This window comes from Cryptomeria japonica, chromosome 5 (genome assembly GCF_030272615.1).
Source record: "Cryptomeria japonica chromosome 5, Sugi_1.0, whole genome shotgun sequence".
Classification (NCBI taxonomy): Eukaryota; Viridiplantae; Streptophyta; class Pinopsida; order Cupressales; family Cupressaceae; genus Cryptomeria; species Cryptomeria japonica.
In genome coordinates, this window is record NC_081409.1 from 782275767 (window position 1) to 782291184 (window position 15418).

Sequence of the window (15418 nt, forward strand, 5' to 3'; positions counted from 1 at the left end):
CTATTTCAAATGTAAGACACCAAATAGAATGGTATAATTTACTCATCTACCTGCATTTACTCTCTTACTTGCCATAACTACAAATCAATTCTCTCAGCTAACAACATTAAATTCATCAAATCTGTTTTCATTTTGGGTGCCCATTTTGAGTTGAAATGATTTTATTAGTTGCTATAGTGCACTGTTTAGGGTTGGATGCGTAGTAATTATTAAAAGAGGTTTGTGTCATTTTGAAGGGGAGCTTGGTTGTCTAGATGGTTGCAAGATGCTAAGGAATTGTCAGTATGATGTAAGGTAGCCATGGAATGCTAGTTCAATTTATTGGGTGAAGTATAAACCTAGGTCCATCAAAGTAGATTAGTATTGTAAATGGTTTGTGTTGTAGAATGTCTCCATGGCATTATTTCTAGGAGTATCTTTAAATCATAACCAAGATTCTCATTTGCCACATTTGCTGACATGAATGTAATGTTGGGTGAGAGGAATACAATAGTATTCTAAAAATATAACAAGCCTTGTAATGATCTTTCTCAATTTATATGTGTGTATACGCAATTATGTTATGGATTTAGAAGAATGCTTTGTCACAAATTCTACAATATTTTTTGTATGCAAATGCATAGCTCAATAATGTTTTGGTTTTAGTTTGTTCTCTTCGTAATGAACTATGACTCTATTGCCTAGGCGTAGCCATCGATTTAGAACCATTTTACTATTCTCACATCACTAAATAAAAATATTAATCCATAGTTTAAAGTTTATAAAAATCTATTGGGCATTCATGATCTTGTATTACAACCAAGGAATAAATCTTGAGAGATCCATGAATGGATTTTTTTCATGTGGGTTATGTGTGTACAATCATATTAGCTATATGGAGTTTATTGGAACTAGTATTTCTTGATCTAATAGCAGTATTTGGGATCAAAAATATGGTTGAGTTTAGTTGTGGCTATTTATAGTTTTCCAATTTGTTAAATTCAATATCTATTTAGTTATACCTCTAAGAACACCCCCTCAGTCTAATCTCATCTTTAAGCATAGGAAAGATAACTTGTTTTCATAGAGTCAAACTTTAAACCTCCATGTACTATGGAACCCTAGCCTTGAAAGTGAGATATTAATCCAAGAAGTGGAGTAGTAATTTTGAGACCCAACACACACAATTCTTTTTTTTTTTCTCAGCTTCTCCTTCTATGTGAAGTGATAGGACTCCTCCATCACAAAGAAAAACTATTGAGCCTTCTAGTTAGCCCTCTCTAGCTTGGGGTGGTGTTGAGATTGATACTTGCATGATGTTTCCATCACCTACTCAGGAGAAAAGAATGTGCATATTCCTCTTGTTGTCCATGACACTCATATTTGGCAGTGATTTCTAATCCCCACTTTGGCAAACCCTTATAGTAAAATAATCTCTATCTTTGAGATGATCCACCTCCTTCCTTGATACAATTGCATATGTTTAATATGATGACATCTTTTAATTTCTAAACCTTTTTAATAATATTTATCGAATTTTTGTTTTATTATAAACCTTCGTATATATACTTAACATATTGCATATTTCAAACCAATGTAATTATGAAGATTTAATTAAAAACATATAAAAAATTCTTCACCCGATGTTAGATACCTACTATAATATCCTTAAGAATCATAAGCACAAACATTAACAAGAATCATAAGCACATACATTAACAAAATATACAGACACGACCTTTTCAACATAACTCATACTAAACAATACCATTAGTTTCATGGAGAGACAATTGTGTTGTGTGAATGGGACTCGTTCAAATAGACATGGTAAGATCTAGTTTCATAGTACATTCAGGTCGAAAGTTAGTATGAAATGGCGGCAGACAATTGATATCCATTGGAGTGGTTGTGATTTTCTTGGTATTAATGCTTAGAGATGGATAACCATCCATCATTTCACACTGCTTCTCATTCTCTTTCCAGACTGCTGATTTTCCACTCTCTTGACTTAGTCTTTGAATCAATTGTAACTCACAATGGGCCCTCGAAAGTAATGGCTGCTGCATGCAAGTCTGTTCACATTGTTGACTTGATAAGAATAAATCAACAAGTTGCTTCATCTCATTGGCCTGTCAAAATAAAAAATTAAAACAAATTGGAATACTTGTCAGCAGGCTTGGATGACTCTAGAAGCATAAGTATTTGAATTTTCCTAGGTGTCAAATAGAAGAGAGTTTGAGCCTCACCTTTAATCTTTTCTGGGATGTACAGTTTGAGCTAGAAATTCTGGTTGCATGAAATTCTTCTCTGGCCATATAATCTGAAAACACAGAAAATTGCCTCTTCATGTGCCATGGATCGTTAATAAATTTATTAATGCCACTTTCTGCATAAAACTTTTGATAAATATCACATTGGTTCAGAACTGAACAATCTGTGGAGTTTTCACCTTGTATGTGAGCTCCATAGCTTCTGCTCATATCTGAGCGTTCTGAAGAAATTTCTTGTAGGCTTGTTGAATGTGTTCCATCCGCCATGGCAGAGGAGTCTTCCTGCCATAACCTGCAATAGCAAACCCAATGAAAATAGGTTTTAATTATTTAAGAGTCATACAACAAGAGCTTATAATTTAAAGGCGTTGTGTTCCAAATAAATGATTCATGTTCCACTAATTGCTTACATAAAAGGATTGCAAAACTGAAATAAAAAAACCTGAAACCCCCTAAAAATACACAAGCCTGACAATAATGTTTACCTTTTAAGTGAAAGCTGAGTGTCAACCTTGTCTGTAGAACAAAGCTCTTGGGAGCTCAGCATCTGCTGCTGTAGAAAGGATTTGGGTTTACATTCTGCTGTATATCAACACCCAAAATGGGTTTTAGTACTCCTAACCTGACTGATTAGTGTAGTACCGAATGAACCTTCTTATTCTCCAATTTAGCACAGACAAAAAAAAAAGTGATTAGGTAATTACCATGCCTTTCAGTTTCATTCTCCACCTTGTTAGATCGGTACATCTTGATAAAAATGGACAAAGACCAAATTAGATGGGGTTTTTCCTTTTTTAACCAAAAAAAAAAAGAAAGAGATCTAGCCAGTACACAACATAATAAAATAATAAAAACAAATGTTCAATAAATGCCAACAAATAAACCTGAAGATGGCTTTTAACTTGGGAGATTGTAAGTCCTTTAATATTCATCAGCTCAAGGACCAGTTTCGGAGTCGCCTCTGTAAAATATGGAATCATGTTCTTATTTCCCAAATCAGAAAATATCAGATATGACCAGGTTGCTATGAAACTGGTAACATAAAAGCCCAAAACAAAAAGGCAAATCTATCACTGGTCAATATAAAACAGAAGACTTACTTTCTCGCCCTCCCAGAAAGCCCAAAACAAAAGTTAAATCTATAACTGATCAATATAAATCAGAAAACTTACTTTCTCGCCCTCCCAGATGTTGCACTGCCTTCACAAAGCTGTGATGGAGATGAGGAGACCAGCGAAGGCGAGGCACCTTAGAGCGTAAGTATCGTCTTACTTCTCCTCTTCTTTCACAGCTCCCCATATTCTTCTTTCTTTTTCCTAGTTTTAGTTTAGACTGAGCATTAAATTTTCAGAAAAATTATTGATTATGATCCAAAATGTCGAATGAAAAATACACAACACCTAAATCCTCCAACTTCTATAAGTCTTCAAGTCCTAAATCAGAATGGCCAGATACTCTACCAATTGCATCACCAATTTACCATTTCTTCCTCGTCTTTACCTAACATTTCGACCTTCACATCCAGTTAATATCAGATGCCCTGAATAGAATTGGAAGTACACTTTATTTGCGTCCACAACTTCATTTTGGGGGACCCAACAGTACAATCTGCTTCAGAAACATCTAGGGAAAAGTCAGACGTGGAAGTTAGAATTTGATTCATTTTGTTAATTTCTTTTAAAGATAACCCACTGCAGATAGAATTTCCCAAGTTCAAAATCCATTTGAATTTTTCTTCATTCCTTCCAAATGCAATTGAAACTCTCTAGTACATCTATCCTATTAAATGAAATTCAGCTTAGCCATGATGACTTGAAATGTTTTTTGTCACATGCAAAATCAACAATTATTAGGATTGTTTTAGAACGGACGCATCTATTCTGGTTTCAAAATGGTAGTACGGATTGGGTCACGCGTTTTACATCGTTGATTTTGCAATTAACGACTGTGACTAACTAACCTGTCCCTAACAGACTGTAGGAAAAGTCTGTTTTGGAACCAGAATAGCTTTGACCTTTTAGAACTAGATGATCCTGTTATGAATGTTCATTTAAATTAGAGTTCAAACCTACGATCACTGTTCATATGTCTTCAATGGCTACATCCAGTCTATCTCAAAAAGTCAAGATTTGAAATGTTAAAATTGTCAATCTAAATCAATTTCCCCCCTGCCATGTTTTAAGGCTTCATACCTGACATGTTTACTTTACATTAGCAAAATACTACCGAAGTTCCAGTGAAATACTAAACCTTATAAAAAGTCAAAACCCTAAATTATATAATTACATATTTTGTAGAAGTCATCAAAGTGCAAAGAGAAAGTTATATTATATTTAAATATTGAGTTATAATTATTTTATTTAAAAATTATTAAACAACAAAATATACTGTCTCAGATGTGAAAGTAATTTCTGCTATAAAATTTTGACTGTTAACTTTTCCAACACGAACTGTTGATGTAATCAACTTGACATAAAACACATGCAGAATTACTTATTGAATTAGCATTCTAAGTTTTTTGTCATTTATAGAACAAAGACTACAGGGTTCTTCAAATAGTTTCTAGAAGTTAAACTATACACGCAAAGAGATTATTGAAAAACTTACAGGAGTTGTTAAAGTTATACAGTCTATAGTCTAGATTCTAGAAATATAATTAAATGATCTTAACGTATCCAATAAAAAATGTTGACATATCAAATGATGGTAAACTGGCCGGCATAAAAAGTCACAATCAAGCATTAAACCCAGACAACAATTACTGAATAAAAAAACTGAAAAGTCTCTGCAATTGTAACTTTTTCCTGCATAACTTTGACGATCTGCAGAATACTTTTAATTTAACTCCAATTCTTTCGCTGTCAAATCACACATTCTCCTAAAAACAGAACCGTGGAATGTACTTATGCTTTAAAGAATTTGAGGAAGAATTCCATGAACGTATTTCACAAGTCTCTTTGAATTTAAACGGGAGATGTCCATTTTCAATGAGAAAAAGTGCACGGCACGGTGCACCCCAGATAGACAGACAAATAATAAATGTATATGTGTCGTCATGATCACGTTGATATTGATTATTGTTATTGAATTTCAAAAAATGGATTTAAGTTCCACTGAATTTGACAAATAATAGATAAATAATATCAAGTTTCCATATTCTATAATAAATTATTGCACTTGTTTTTGGATTCAATTCTGTTAGAGAGTTTTTTCATACTCCGCCATCCGTTGTCAGGAATAATCTTGATGATGGATCATGAGTGTGATCGGAAACGTTGATGAAAAAAACTCTTTAACACAATTAAATCTAGAAACAACAGCAAGAATAATGGATAGTTCCGCTGATGTATGAAACAAATTGGATGATGGAGACCTACCTCCTCCTTCTAGAACTCTTGCTCTTATCCCACAGTGGTATGTTTTAATTTTGTTTTGTTTCTTTGAATTTTTTGGGCGTGACACTTTCCACCCATCTTTTATAACTGAATATATGTAAATCAATTTTATAAATGACAATATAAACACTTATGGTGAATAGTTTGATATCAACTATGTGAGCTTATTTCCTTGACATTTCGAATTAAATTTAGAAAATAGCAAAAGAAGAAAAAGGACAATTCTTACTTCTTGAAGTTTGATCCGATTTCTGTTGAAAATCATGTCTTCAATATAAACACTTATTCATAAAGAAATTCCAATAATCTTCACGTTTTGTGCTCCATATACCCATTCATCAAGATGTATTGAGAAGATTTTGGGGGATAGAATTGTATTTATTTCTGAAACTGAGGATGAACTTATTTGGACAAAGAATATTTCTGGTAAGTACACTGTTAAAGATGGTTACAACTCTCTTATGGTTGCTAAAGATTTATCATCATGACCTTATAAGTTGTTTTGGCATTCGGCTTGTCTTCCTCGAGGTGGAGCCTTTGCTTGGTTGGCAATTCAGGATAGAGTCCTTACAGGTATGAGATTGGACAGGCTTGGTATTACTGATGTTTTCCCTTGTGTCTTTTGTAACAAAAATTTGGAATCTTCTTCACACATGTTCCTACATTGTAATTATGCTTATGAATGTTGGCAGTGGTTGTTTCAGAAGTTAAATATATCCTTTGTAATTGGTAAGGATCTCATTTCCCATTTTAGATCTTGGCCCTTTATGTTTGCCTCATTTTTTTATGCATGCCTTTGGATCATATCTCCATCTATTGTGATTTGGAATGTTTGGCTAGATCGAAACAACATGATATTTAAGAAAACAAGTTCTTCTATGTCTGAGGTTCTATTAAAAATTGAGTCTTCAATCTCTAAGGTTGCTTTGTCATTTATTTATAAGAATTTGAAAAATCTTACTTATTTTTTGCACTGGGATAGTAGAGTTACTAGAGTTTGGAAGATGTTGTCATTTTTACCCTCTCATGGTTCAATTTTAAAAAAGAATGATGTAATAGGTAAGAGATGCTCTGCTAGATGGAAACCTCCTCCATGGGGGCACTTTAAACTGAATTTTGATGGGGCATCGTGTGGTAACCCTGGGTCGGCTGGGGTAGGCATGGTAATTATGATCACAATGCAAATTTTATTCAAGCTAAGTGTCATGCTATTGGTTTTAAAACTAACAATTATGCGGAATTCCATGCTTTGTCTTTTGGATTGGATATGACAATCTCTTTGGGAATTAAGGACTTAATAATTGAAGGTGATTCTATGGTGATTATTCAATGTGTTATGAAAAAAAATTGAATTGTTGGAATTTGCAGTAAATACTTGATCTCATTTTACAAAAATTAGAATTATTTGAATCTTTCTTGTTATTTTATTGTTATAGAGAAGTTAATAAGATTGCGGATTATTTGGCAAATTTAGCCATTGATAACAATGCTAATCAGTGAGAGGTGGGTTTTGAGGAAATTCCTTCTAGTGTATGGGAAGGTTTGCAGCAATATTTATGTGATTTTCTTGAGTAATGTTGATGTAAAATTTTATGATGATAATTATTCTCGCTTTCCCCTTTCATTTCAATTATTCATGTTCGTTGTCTGAAGGAGAGTTCAAGCTCATGGTATTTGATGCAACACTGTTTTTCCAAATGTTTTTTGATACTTTCTTTTTTGGCATGAAGGTTTTTGGCTTATGGCACAGGGCTTTGGAAAATTTTGTCTTCTTCCATTGATAGCAATGGTGGAGTCTACATTTGAAAATTATCCGATGGACTCTATGTAAAACTGATATTATATGTGTTGTGACCGCATTTTGTATGTGGTTTTGGGCGGGGTGTATAAACTGATCTGTTAGATACTATAGGTTTATTTTATGAACTATGACCGGAGGTTTTCTTCGTTCTTCCAGTGTACTCTTTGAATTCTGTATAAAAAATAAAAAATATTAATAAAAAAGTTCAGTAAATATTAATAAAAAAGTTCAGTAGAATAATCCACTTTTATTAAAAGAAAAAAAAAAAAATTCCAATATAACCCATACTACTAATTTCTGATGAAAGCATACGTACATAGCGATAGACTTGCTCAATTACTGTAACAGTTTTTTTTTCTCTATCTTACAACTTCCTCGTGCTTTCTTCAAACGTAAGGACAACGGAACGTGAAACATTTACCAGAAGCTTTTAGTTTTTTCTTGAATTCATAGAACTTTACACAAAATTTGCAGTACTTCGAGACTCCTCCGGTGATTTTGCTTTCAATATAATGTTTGATTTGACACACGGTATTAAAAAAAAATGTTTCTTTTTCCAGATTGTCAAACCTACCGATGAGAAAATGAGCGTTGATAGATATTTCCAAATTATTCTGTGGGCTTAATGTACAATACACAGGACTAGCAACATCACCATTATGAACCTGCCTACTTACTACCACTTAGGGGAGAGTTGGTAAGATGTCACTTTTTTAGATCTATTATTATTGCAATGGTATAATTGATATGTATGTTAAATTTTTATTTTGGTTGGTGTTTATTTTTATGGAATGTCTCAATACGTTTATATAATGACATGTGGTATGTATTTGTTTTAAGTTTGATTTCTTCTTTGTTTGTCATTTATTTTTGTTTGTTTGTTCTCACATACATGCATTTATTTATACTTTGACCTTTCCTAATCTTATGTATACCTATTCACACACATTCACAGACCTTTGATTTTCTATACCTAATCCCTATCCTGAAATTTCGTATTGCAAGCCATATGCATGGTGAAAGGGAGTGATTTTATATTCAACACAAAATTAACTCTGAATACAAAATTAATTCAAATTGGCAAACCTTACCATTTTGTACTAAGTATTGAGAAACAATTTGGTACACGTCTTTGTGATTATTCATTATGTATTGGTATTTAAAGATATTCATTTGATCATTTAAAGAGATCCAAGAATCATCCTAAGTCATTTGAATATAATAAACAATTATAAACAGCATTCAAGTGAATATTTGAATTTGAAACATTAAAAAGAACCAATAAGAAATCACATCTAGGTCATTGCATAATTTCTTGTTGTCTACCAACACTTGTCTAGGGGGAGAATTGGTAAGATATTACTTTTAGATATATTATTGAAATGATATATTTTATATATTTGTGTTAATTTTTGTTTAGGTTGGTGTTTATTCTCATGAAATGTGTTAAAATGTTTATTTAATGACATGTGGTATGTCATTAGTTTGAGTTTGATTTCTTCTTTGAGTTTCATTTATTCTTGTTTGTTCTCATATACATGCATTTATGTAGATTTTGACCATTCCTAATCCTATGTATACCTATTCACACACATTCACCTCAGCTTGAATTTCCATGCACCTAATTGCTACCTTGAATATTTAAATCCCTATCTCAAATCATATGCATGGTGACTGGGAGTGATCCTATATGACACAAAACTAACTCTAAATTGAAACTTTTAAAATTTAAATTGGTGACTCTACCCTTTTTACCAAGTATTGAGAGACAATTTGGTACACATTTATGTGATTATTCATTATGTATTGGTATTTAAAGATATTCATTTAATCATTTAAAGAGATCCAAGAATCATCTTAAGTCATTTGAACATACTAAAAGTTTTAAGGAGTATTCAAAGGAACATTTGAATTTGAAACATTAAAAAAACTAGTATTTTCTTTAGAATCACATCTAGGCCATTGCATAATTGCTTGTTGTCTACTAACACTTGTCTAGGGTCATCAAGTAGGCCTTTCATGTTAGTTGATTGAGGAAAACTTGACCCTTATAATTTAGCAACTTCTTTCATGTATTTTTAAATACTACTAATCCTTACTCATCAACAAATTATAGGAATCACAATGAACTAGATTGCAAAATTCTCCATTTGATCAAACTAGAGCTATGATTTAGAGATCAAATCTATCTTGTGTGACACTAGTCCCAAAATGTAGGATCAATCCACAAAAGAATCTTATATTTACATAGAGTTCAAGATAGTTGGCACATCAAGAACATATTAGCTTTCTATACTATGATAGATAATTCAAAAAATATCTTATATCCATATTTAATCATTAGTTTAAAGATTTAAATACCTCTAATATTTGATTTAAAAAATAATGCTTTCTTTTTTAAAAAAGTAGTTTATATTTCATTATTAAATTTAATTAAATAAAATTAATCTTAAAAATAATTTTTATTTATTTAAATAATATTAATAATAAAGTGGAAATGAATATTAATTAACCAGGATGGTTAAAAAAGATACTAAATCTAATTTGTTAATTATGAATAGTATTGCATATTATATATAACATACTAGTTATCTTCTATTAGAAATACTTCATAGAATTTGAAGAATTGATGCTTATCTTTTGTAAGTTATATTTAAGTTCTAATATATTTTATTAAATAAAATTTCATTATACAATTTAAATGTGTAATATTATATTTTATAAAGGTTAAATGAAAACTATGAAAATTAAAATAGTTAATTTTTATGTGACTTCACATTTTAATAATGTTGGAATGATTGATATTATATATTCAATTATAGTAAACCTCGGTGATCTTGTTTGTAGCTTTTTAAAACACTATGAAAAATTTAATGATAAAAATATTTAAGGTTCAATGTGTGTTTGGATGGCATCATGTGTAGTCAATCCAAACTACCTTACAAATCTAACAATGCATGGGTGGCATTTTGGTTGAAGATATTATGAATCTTGAGAGAATTATCCAGTGTACCACAAAATATGAAACAAGAGTTAACATTATGTAGACCATGAAGATATGTTTGATTCACTAGCATTCTAGATCTTATATATTCAAACATATCAAGTTAAAATTTAATGATTTTAATACTGCATTGCATATATGTTTTCACTTGTAGAAGATTTTCAAATATTAAAATTTTTATGAGTTATTTTTGAAAGAAATTCATAGAATAGGAATTAATTATGACACATAAATTAATTTGAAAAGTAGTGATTTTTCATCAATATGAAAAATCTTGTGTATGTGTATGTGTATATATATGATGGTTTATTGCATTCAATTATGCATCTTTAGGAACAATCTTCATTGAGTGAATAAGGCGGCAAAAATATCACCCATTGACCCCACCTACTCACTAACCATTGTTAAGAAGAAAATTTCATCTGTCATGGTATTTTTTAAAAGAGTTGTTATGGTATGACAATATTTATAATAATTCAAAAGAACCACTTCCTTGAATATATAAGAAATTCTACAAACCTTTAAAAGATATTTTTTTAGTTTATGATTTATTATGACTTTTTCTAATAATCAAAAGATACTCAACTTTGAATCCTCCTATGATTAACTATTAGTAACCGGTAGAAACTACAATATTCTAACCCTCAAGTTTGTTGTTTGTTATAATAACTATGTAGAAAAACATACATTCAAATTTCTCATAAACTTAATCTATTCAACACCATTCGTATCTTAGAAGAATCAACTCTAAAATCGCTCACATTCCTATAACAAAGTCACATTCAATCTTCGTCTAATACCATGACAAAGATGTCAATAACTACTATTCACTACTTTCACCATAGAGATTACAAATTCTTAACCAGTTCCTATAATCTCAATATCTAACTTTGACACCCAACTAATATTAATCCTTTATCTATTAACTGCTTTCACCTATTTAGTGATTACAAATTCATAACCAATTCCTATAATCTCAAAATCTAACTTGACACCTTACTATATTAATCCTTATTGAGAGCAGTAAAACTAACTCTTAGATACTTTCTTTGTTATTTAAAATAGCATTTCATTTGAAGAGAGGTTTAATAAATTGCGTTGATGTCCCCATAGATATTTGAGTAATTACGTGGTACATTCAGAATCTGACTATATCATCATCTATGTATCTTTCCATTGAAGGGCAGTTCGAATTTAGTCAATCGCTGATGACACACTATTTGCTTTGATGTTTTGTTTTAACTTACAGAGAAATTCTGTATCTTGTATTAGCGTGTAGGGCCAACGATAGCGAACTCGGTCTTTGAAAATTTCTTTTTAAAAGTGTGTTAATATCGTGTATAGGGTCGAGAATCATTCTTCAAGAGAGTTTGACGTGCATTCTCAATAGCTTGGCGTGCACGTACATTGTTTCGACAGCAGTTATTTGAGCATGTTAAAATCATTTCTAAAACATTTGAGATGCATTGTAGTGCATTAAAATTGTCCTGCATAGCAGTTTTTAGGGTTTTTTGTTAACTGGTTACAACAACCAGTCAAACTCTATCGGTAGGTGCACACCGGCCGTTCTGTGATGTGTGAGATTAGAGACCCGGAGATATAATGAATTTCACATAATTCTCTAAGAACAAGATAAGACTCTTGTGAAGGGATATAACCCCATAACTCTTTGTCCAATCCATTACGAACTTTTCTAGAGGGTAGAGTAAATAAGAAAGAAAAAGAAATGGTTTTCAAGGGTGGAAATGATAAGAAAAGAAACTGTGATAAGAAAAAATCAAAGTAAATCAACCTTTCAAAGTTATGCATTGCATAATGAAGACAGCAATCTCATTCTACGAAGGTTTAAGGGAGCTCGTAGTACAATTCAAATATATAATTTATAAATCTCCTTCTCCAACTTAAGGAACATAGTGATAGCTTCATTTCGTATACGTTATCTTGGAATACCTTAGATCCCTTCACCAAGATCCTAGTGGCCACTTGGACAAGTTCTTTAATGACCATGAAATTCAAACACTTCATAAAAACCTACATTTTATTCCATCGCTTAGTGAATTTAATGGAAGTGACCATGTCATGGCCATTGAGCTTATGCATAAGATGGATAGTAACACCCTTTTCTATAATCGTCCATACTTTAATATTAGCATCGATTTTATTGCAATCAATTAGTTCAATCTCATGTCTTTTGTCCCCCCCACATTCTTCCACATTTAATATTCTCTATGCCCCACCCAATCTTCTTTCCCAACTCATCCACCAAGCGAACCCACCAAATGTGACTGGAAATGTGTGTGTGTGTGTGTGTGTGTGTGCATGAGAGAGAGAGAGAGAGAGAAACAAAAAATATGAATCCCCAAGCGTTCCCATTCCTAGTAATGATTAATGTGTTCTAAAGAGGCATCATAAGAATGCAAAAAACATATTGGATCTGACTCCTTCATATTCTAATCCCAATTATTAAATATGTTGATTGTTGATGGCATCCACTTCAAATAAGGTCATTAATGCCTTAGTAATTTATCATCTTTGAAATGTCATTGAGTGATACCACTAGTTGATGCGCCTCAATTTTTCATATAGTCGGCCGTTACATTGGCTTCCCTATACACATGGGAAAAAGTCAGATGCAAACTCCCAAAAATATTATTAGCACCAATAATCATAATCTCCCTAGTCAAATTAGGCTTTGATTTTTCCTTTAGGCATTTGATTGTTTCTTTTTATCTTTGTCAACTAGGAGGATTTAGTCAAGATTCTCACAAAAGGCCAGTGGACCTATGGTAGCAACTTTCAAAATTTCATTTCCTTATGTAAATGGAAACTAGGGTTGGACCCTAGAAAGGATCTCAGAGAAGCGTCTCCTAGGGCTCCCTCTAGAGTTTTGGACCTCTGATGTCTTTAGAGGAATTATTGAATCATTTGGTAAACTTTTGGTGGTAGACAGAATAACCCAAAATAAATCAAGTCTTATTTTTGCTAGTATTTGTGTGAACGTGGTTGTCAATTATGTCCTTCCCACCCAAGTAACCCTCCATTCAAGATTTGGTTCTTAGGTTTAGCCTATTGAATATGAAAATGCTACAACTTACTGTCAAGTCTATAAAAAATATGGATAATTTATTAATGAATGTAAGAAACAACCTATTAGGAAGTGGTAGACTTCTAACAATGTTGCTCTAGTTTCTTCTTCTTTGAATATTGATTTAGCTAAGTGTGTTGTGTTACCTTCAACTAATGAGATTGGTCATGATATTCTATTGATGATTAAGGTGGAGAAAAGTCACAAAGAAAATAAAAAGAAACAAATGGATAACCTGACTACGTCAACATCCAAGCTGGATCAACTTTTACAGCAACACTCTGAGGAACAACTAAGTGTTGAGGGTGACTTTGGTCTACCTCAAATTGAAAAGCTTAAGGCAACCATCAAGGGAATGGATTAAGACCCATGTGAAAAAAAGAAAAGGATGAGTTAACAAGCTAATGATAGTATTGGTAAAAAGGATAACCAAGTAGTGGTGGATCTAAGTATCTCTGATAATAGGTTAGCACAATCTGATAACAAGAGTTTGGAGACTGAAGGTAATCACCTGGACCCTAAACCTGATGTTCAAAGTGCCAAAAGCCTGAATGAATCTATCCCTTTGAAGACCATGAAGGATGTTGTGAGTCAAAACGATGTTTTCTAGTCTTAGTAATAAGGAGAATGTGAACCCTATTAGATTATTAAGTGATGAAACAAAAAAAATGGCTTTGGGTTCTAAGAATCTAAAAGATAAGCTAAGCCTCTTAGGATTCTCTTATAAACCTCCTCCTATTAAATCTAAGAATATTTTGGATGAGGAATATTAAAAAATGGAGTAGAAATAGGTTGGTGCTAAACAAAAAGAAAAAAGAAAAAGAAGGCAAATGTGGGAAGTGGTGCCAAGCTTCACAAACTTTCTCAGAGGGACACAAGAAGTAGGGAGGTGGCTAGTGGGAAGTAGAGGACTCTTGATGGTCTCTAGGAGTCAAAAAAGAAAACGAAATGATTGGGTGGGCTCTCCTCAGGTGAGGAAACCTTATGGCTTCTCAAGGATGAGTAGTCTTTCTTTTTTGTTGTTTAGATGAAGATTTTGTCCTAGAATATGAGAAGCTTAAATAGCCTTGTTAAGAAACATATGCTCAATTTTATGTTTCTAGAGAAGAGGGTTGGCATTCTTCTCTTACAAGAAACCAAAATGAAAAAGCAAGTGTTCCAAAATATTGTCAAACATATTTGGCCTTTTGTCGATTTCTATGTTTGTGATGTTGAGGATTCTTCAGGTGGTATTGCCACTCTGTGGAATCCAGCCTCCTTCTCTATGATTTTGTGCCAAGTCCAAGAATTTTCTAGTTGTTAGGATGCAAAATATGAAGACTGGTCAAAGGTGGAGTCTTATTAATATCTATGCTCTAAATATTAGATCTCCCAAAGTTTCTCTTTGGAGCTCCCTTGCCTCCTTTATTCTGAGTTGTCCAACTGATTTATGGATGTTGGGTGGAAACTTCAATTCTCCCTTATACCCTTCAGAAAAATTGGAAGGTTCACCAGATATACAACTTAACAACAAAAACAAATCCCATAAACTGCAGCAACAACAAAGATAAGTAGATAAACAACACAACACACAACACCAATATTTTGACGTGGAAAACCCGGTTAAGGGAAAAACAACAGTGGGAACCTACCCACAATAAGATGATACTCTATAGTAGTATGTGAAAATATTACAATGGGGAATGTACATGCATTCAGGCACACTGCCTAGAGCTCACTTCTCAAAAGATAATGACCCAGAAGGCTACAACCCTCAAGTAAGTCTCACCGACTTACAACAAGACTTGAGCTACAATCTAGAAGGAATGAACTAAAAGAATAGCATCTCCAAATGCCTGATCAAAGTTCTAGTTAAGAACAATTGTTTTCTCTGCAACACCAATC

The 15418-nt window shown here is 32.5% G+C and overlaps 1 protein-coding gene across 3 annotated transcripts; it reads right to left on the bottom strand.

Annotated features, from left to right (window-relative positions):
• Window positions 1-1669: 1669 nt before the first annotated feature.
• Window positions 1670-3775, bottom strand: LOC131050737 (putative Myb family transcription factor At1g14600). 3 transcript variants are annotated; one of them, XM_057984989.2, is made up of 7 exons: window positions 3422-3775; window positions 3134-3210; window positions 2954-2996; window positions 2735-2828; window positions 2429-2541; window positions 2226-2299; window positions 1670-2108 (listed from the first exon to the last, which is right to left on the bottom strand). In XM_057984989.2, exons 1-7 carry the CDS (start codon window positions 3546-3548, stop codon window positions 1794-1796), a joined length of 843 nt encoding a protein of 280 aa, XP_057840972.2. In that variant the 5' UTR covers window positions 3549-3775; the 3' UTR covers window positions 1670-1793. The 3 variants fall into 3 exon arrangements, with proteins under 3 accessions (XP_057840972.2, XP_057840971.2, XP_057840973.2); XM_057984988.2 differs by having other exon boundaries at window positions 2735-2831; XM_057984990.2 differs by having other exon boundaries at window positions 2735-2831; window positions 3134-3232; window positions 3422-3559.
• Window positions 3776-15418: the final 11643 nt, after the last annotated feature.